General features: G+C 36.3%; 1 protein-coding gene across 1 annotated transcript; it reads right to left on the bottom strand.

Annotated features, from left to right (window-relative positions):
• Positions 1–2,703: 2,703 nt before the first annotated feature.
• On the bottom strand, positions 2,704–5,018 carry LOC116249051 (pentatricopeptide repeat-containing protein At1g06143). The gene has a single exon (XM_031622166.2). It carries the CDS (start codon positions 4,975–4,977, stop codon positions 3,214–3,216), a length of 1,764 nt encoding a protein of 587 aa, XP_031478026.1. The 5' UTR covers positions 4,978–5,018; the 3' UTR covers positions 2,704–3,213.
• Positions 5,019–6,000: the final 982 nt, after the last annotated feature.

The raw sequence follows: 6,000 nt of genomic DNA, 5'->3' as shown, positions 1-6,000 counted from the left end.
CGCCTCACCATAGACAGGAGTACAATTGTCAAACCCTTTTATATTTTGCTAAAAAGTTATCTTAAATAAAAGATAAACATCCTAATATATTTATGAAAATTATTTTGATATAAAGCATGTTTTGAATCTAGTTGTTTTTACGAAATTTTTTTTTGCCAAAATTTTGATGCTTTGAGAGCCATTCATTTTTTCTTATTATAAAACACTATTAAAACCAAAAAAATAATCGATGTACTATATGTTGTACATCAACCTATCTTTAAGATCACATTGCTTAGGTTATATTTCAAAAAACACTTTAAATATAATATTTAAAGGGAGAATGGAGTAGATCTATGAATGAATGCCCAAAGAAGCTTGGGATTCTTTAACATCCCCACAAATAGTGGTGGCGCCTGAGGTGGATTTTCCATTTTATATATGTATTACCAGCTTCTTGAATTTCAATTGTCAATAAGATTTCTTTCCTAAATGAAATATTAATAAATTATTTTTTAATCCTATATTTTTTATTTCCGAGTTGTAATAAGTTTTTTTTCCTAAATGAAAAGATTCATAAATTATATTCTATTCTTACCCTTTCATTTCTAATTTTAAAAAGATTTCATTCCTAAATGAAAAATATTCATAAATTATCTTTTAGTTTTACATTGTCCTAAAGGGCTTAACTTAGTTGTTTAAGCTTTTGGTGAAGGAGGTCTTTCATTATTAGCCAGCATAATATCTCTTTGGTGTATGAGTAGGAATGTCAATTGATCGGATTCAACTCTAATTTACCCTTAACCGTATTCGCTTTTGTGGATATTCACAAACGTGCATTCTAATAAGAACTAAGAAAAGTCGCATCTGAATTCGATGCCAAAATCCAATTTCATACTTCGAGTCCGAAATATACACTTATATCTAAATCTGAATTTTGAATCGAATTTGACCAACTTTAAAAATGTAAGAGTATAGAATATGGGATACATGTTTAAAAATAAATAATTTGATATGAATCCATATCTATAGGATATTTATTTATATTTGAATCCAATCAGATGTCATTTTTTAAATCCAAATATGATACATTTTTTAATCAGATATTAAATTTTCCTTCATATCTAATTTTTTCGGAATAGTTCTATTGGACATTTAATCCAAATCAAATACAATACATTGACAGCCCTACTTATGAGGTGAAGTGAGGTACCTAATTAAGAGTGTTGTCGCTACGTCAAACACAGATGCAACTTTGTGCCTTATTGGCGAGGGAAAAGAGAGGGGTTTTAGTTCTTATTCAATTAGATTTGTGAATAGTAGCACAAGTTGTGCTGTGGACGGCCTACCTAGGTAAGATAAAAGTGAATCTCATTAAAGTTTAATTATACACACACACAAAAGGAAGTAGTCTCTAAGTTAGCCTCCAAAGTTTTATGGTAAGAAAAAGATTATATATATATATATATATGTGTGTGTGTGTGTGTGTACGCTCTCAAGGTGGTGACAAACAATTTAACTGATTTTATGCTAAATAAATTTCTCATAATTTTTTTATTGGAAATCATGTCCACCTTGATCATGCCTTTTGAAAATAATTACTATCCCAATTTCTCTGTGCAATATTATTTGTTGATCTTTGATGTCCTTAATCTAGAGATGTCAACAGATCGGATTCGAATGCGATATATAGCCTTGATAGTATCCATTTTATTGGATGTTAACATACTCAGATTCAAATTCAGATCCAAATACGAACAAAGAAAAATCATATCCGAATTCAAAATCCGATTTGACAATCCTAATCCAATTTTTTATGTAAACACCCCAATCCAAATTTGTAGCCGAATTTGGCCTACATTCAAGAATTAGATATATGATATTGGTTTAAAAATAAATCTAATCCAAATCCATATCTAAATCCCATCATATAATCATGTATGTCTGAATTCAATCAGATGTCACTGCTCAAATCCGAATCCGATCCGACTCTTTAATCAGATATTAAATTTTTTAATCCGTAATTAGCATTGCCAAAATGTCACGTCATTGTATAATGTGCACTAGCTCCTATTAGTTCTTATTGTTTCGGCCAATAAGAAACGTGAGGGAGACAAATTCTTCCATTCGTATGGTTCAACACTTATCAGCGTTTTGTCACGTGTAAACTAAACTTTTTAAATCGACCCAAGCAACAAATTTTATAAATTATAATATGTAGACAAGTTTTATAGTCTTCATATTTTCAGGCAAGCGTATTCGACGAACCTCAATTATTGAAGAAAACAATCTTTTCTTTTTGAGGTATACTTTTTTTACTTATAATTAAAACTATTTAAAATTTTTCCTAATGAAAGATACCTTTCGAGAACGGGCACCATTCAATTGTGATACTACCGCTTTACAATGACGACTTTAATATTTTAATTTGTTAATTTTTTGATTTATTGATCATGAAAAATAATTTGACGAGTTCTAGCGTTGTGTATCTAACTATAAGCTTAACCGATACATGTTAAGTTACACCTTTTTCAACATTGTACAGTATCTTTCATCACCTTTCCACTTGTGGTATGAGATTGCTGATGTAGTATTCAAAATAACTGAAGAGTTAAAATTGATCCTCTCAATGATGCTCTGTGTATGGATAATTTACTTTAGGACACCAAGGTCATATGAAGTTTCCATCCAGACAAAGAAAAATATTGCAGAGCTCGCAACTGATTAGTAATGAAATAAATAATTTCACATATATCCAACAGAACCACCTCGTCAAGAATGTAAATTTTGGCATGTTATCATGCCGCAGCGAGTAAGATGTAAGCAGCAAGCCACCTTCCCAGTACCCCAAAGCAATACGTTACTCCGGTTATAGAACAATCTCTCCTGACTTGCCAAAACCCTATATGCCCGCGGCACTTCCATATGGAGGCCGAGTACTTGGAATCTCTAATCATGCTTAAAACCATCTTCTTCCAAAAAATACAGTACACTTCATGTCGCTACATCTCCATTGTTAAACAAATGAATTCCTGCCATCTCTTTCTTCACGTCCATAGTTTCCATGTCACTATTATCAGCAAACTTCCAGCATAAGGTTGGTCAGCGTCAGGTATGTGCATTGCATGTCACCTTCCTGGAAAAGCTTTGAGATTCTACAATGCCATCTCTCCGGAAAGCAGTTCTTCCCCTGCCATAGAAATAAAAACGAACAGGTACTGTTCTCCTCAAATGTCACGTGAGACCAAGATCAGGTACATATCCAGCAAGCCGCAATTGCAGTCCCAATTCTTCCAGTAACTCATAGATCTCCTCACACTTTGGGTGCACATCATCAAAGGAAAGAAACTCATGAGCCACCCCATTCACCATAATTGAACTGTATCCAGGACTCTTCTGAACTCCTTTCCCTTTCATCATCCCCCTCACTTTTGCTACATCAGTCCACCTGTTGGTTTTGGCATACATATTAGCCAACAAGACATGGTAGCCGCTGTTAAGAGGTTCCAATATGATCAGGTTCTTCACAGCAACTTCACCAAGTTCAACATTTCCATGAGTCCTGCATCCACCCAGCAAAGCTCCCCAGATCACTGCATTTGGCTTCATATTCATGTCATTTATCAAAGCCATTGCATCTTCTAGGTAACCAGCACGACTAAGAAGATCAACCATGCAACCGTGGTGCTCAATCTCTGGTTTGATGGCATAGATGCGAGTCATCCTTGAGAAAACTTCACGACCAACGTCCACTAATCCAGCATGAGCACAAGCACTAAGGACGCTAACAAAGGTAACTCCATTTGGTATCACCTTCTTCTCCATCTCCATCCTTCTAAACAAAGCTATTGCTTCAACAGCATACCCATGCATGGCAAGGCCCTCAACCAAAGAGTTCCAACAAAAGAGATTCTTCTCGTGTAATTTGAAGAAAACCAACAAAGCTCTCTCAATGCTCCCACACTTTGCATACATGTCGATCAATGCAGACCCTATATAAACATCTAAAAAAATTTGTTCATGCTGCGATATGAAAAAATGTATTTTCTTCCCTATTTCAAGAGCTCCCAGGTGAGCGCAAGCTGATATCACAGTCGACAGTGTGACTTCATCAGGATCGACACCAGCCATCTGCATCCTCTCAAATTCCATTACAGCCTTCTTAAAACACCTGTTCTGAGCATAGCAGTAAATCATGGAGGTCCAAGAAACCAAATCCTTGTTAGTCATTGAATCGAACAAGGATGCAGCAGCATCTACATCACCCGACCTAGCATATGCAGCAATCATGGTGTTCCATGAAACCGTGCTCTTCTCCGACATCAGTTCAAAGAGCTTCCTTGCCGATTCCACGTCTCCGGCCTTCGCGTGACCTGCAATCATGGCAGTCCAAGCAACCGCATCTCTCAGAGTCATTTCATCAAACACCTTACGTGCACGGTTAATCTCCCCCAAATTCGAGTAGAAATCAACCAAAGAGGTCTGGACAAATACCTCCGAACCAAAACCTCCTTTGAAAACATGCCCATGAATCTCCTCTCCCAATCTCAACGACGACGACCGGCTACACGCCTTGATCACCGAAGAGAACGTGAAACTCGTCGGCCGAACGCCGGACTTCAACATATCACCGTAGAAGCGAACGGCATCCCCCGGCAAAGCGCAACGATCGAACCCTCTGATCATCACATTCCAGGCATAGACTTCAGGTTTCCTGATATGGGCAAAGATCAAAACCGCATAATCCATCATCCCAACTGAAGAACAAGCACCAAGAAGCTGGGTTGCAACACGTCCATCGTTGCAGAGATCGCCTTTGACGACGGTTGCATGAACCGCTTTCAATTCTGATAACCTCGAACATCTTTGCAAATGGGAAACTACACGATGATGAATGATCATCGAATCCTGAATACATCTCTGGCTTGCAGATAGAAAATTAGCAAGACTCATCCACAAGAGCCCGATCAAAAAAAAAAACTCTTTGACTTTATACATTTTCTGCAATTGGTATCCGACGAAAAACTATAAAAAGAATGAGATGAAAACAAACATCTAATAACGAAAAGAAGGTTGTGAATTGAATTTAACATTAACCATGATTCGTAAAACATGTACTCGGTCCAAACTATTTTTTGAACAATACTCCAAAATTGGATTGGAACCATATCCAACTCAGAAGAATTTGGATCTAATGGAAGTTTTCAAAAGAAATATTTAAGCGGGGGCCATAGTGTCCGATGATTACAATGTGGCACTGAGAATAGCTAAATAAATTTTCACGTCCTGCTAAAGATGCAAAATTTCAGCATAAGAAAAGCAGAAAAGGAATTTCTTTCGTTCGATATGAAGCGTGACCGGGTCAATATATCTTGTTGGTTGGATCCAATCCAGGACATCTGAACGGTTGCTATATCTGAATTCAACCGAATCATGCAAATCTAATCTATTGGTACTAATATATTCATGTCCTGAAAAGGTTCATATAATTGGCATAATAATAATAATTGATTTTCAATCGGAAAGATTAAAAGTTTAAGTTAGCCAAAAGTTTAGAATATAGAAATAAGAAAAATTAAATAGTTGAGATTATTTATGGAAGTGAAGTGACTGGTAAATACAAAGACGCAATCGTATTTCTTCTGATCAGTGTGGTGTACCTCTTAATTGCCATGTAATTGGATTCATATTTCTGATCAGTGTGGTGTACCTCTTAATTGCCATGTTATTGGATTACATTATTTCATACTTCTGATCAGTGTGATGTACCTCAGATACAGATCTGAAGTAGAAACGACACTGAGTCCGATGGATGATTCCCTTAGGAGTCAGGGTCGATTCAAAACAATATCCCCAAGACATAACCTTTATTTGGTACAGTAAGCTAAAGTTTGAACATGAAGCCATTATAGAGTTAATCCTTACAAAGGAACCTTTTAAGACATTCTGCGGCGCTTCGGTTTAACCTCCCAAGCAGAGTCATTGAACAAGCGCAATGATGCTTATCCTCAACTCCTTGGT

Source organism: Nymphaea colorata, chromosome 1, assembly GCF_008831285.2.
Source record: "Nymphaea colorata isolate Beijing-Zhang1983 chromosome 1, ASM883128v2, whole genome shotgun sequence".
Taxonomy (NCBI): Eukaryota; Viridiplantae; Streptophyta; class Magnoliopsida; order Nymphaeales; family Nymphaeaceae; genus Nymphaea; species Nymphaea colorata.
This window is presented reverse-complemented; position numbering and strand designations above follow the sequence as displayed.

Bases quoted from the DNA above. Each gene is read 5' to 3' on its own strand.
- LOC116249051 (XM_031622166.2), bottom strand. From the start codon at position 4,977: ATGTATAAAGTCAAAGAGTTTTTTTTTTTGATCGGGCTCTTGTGGATG.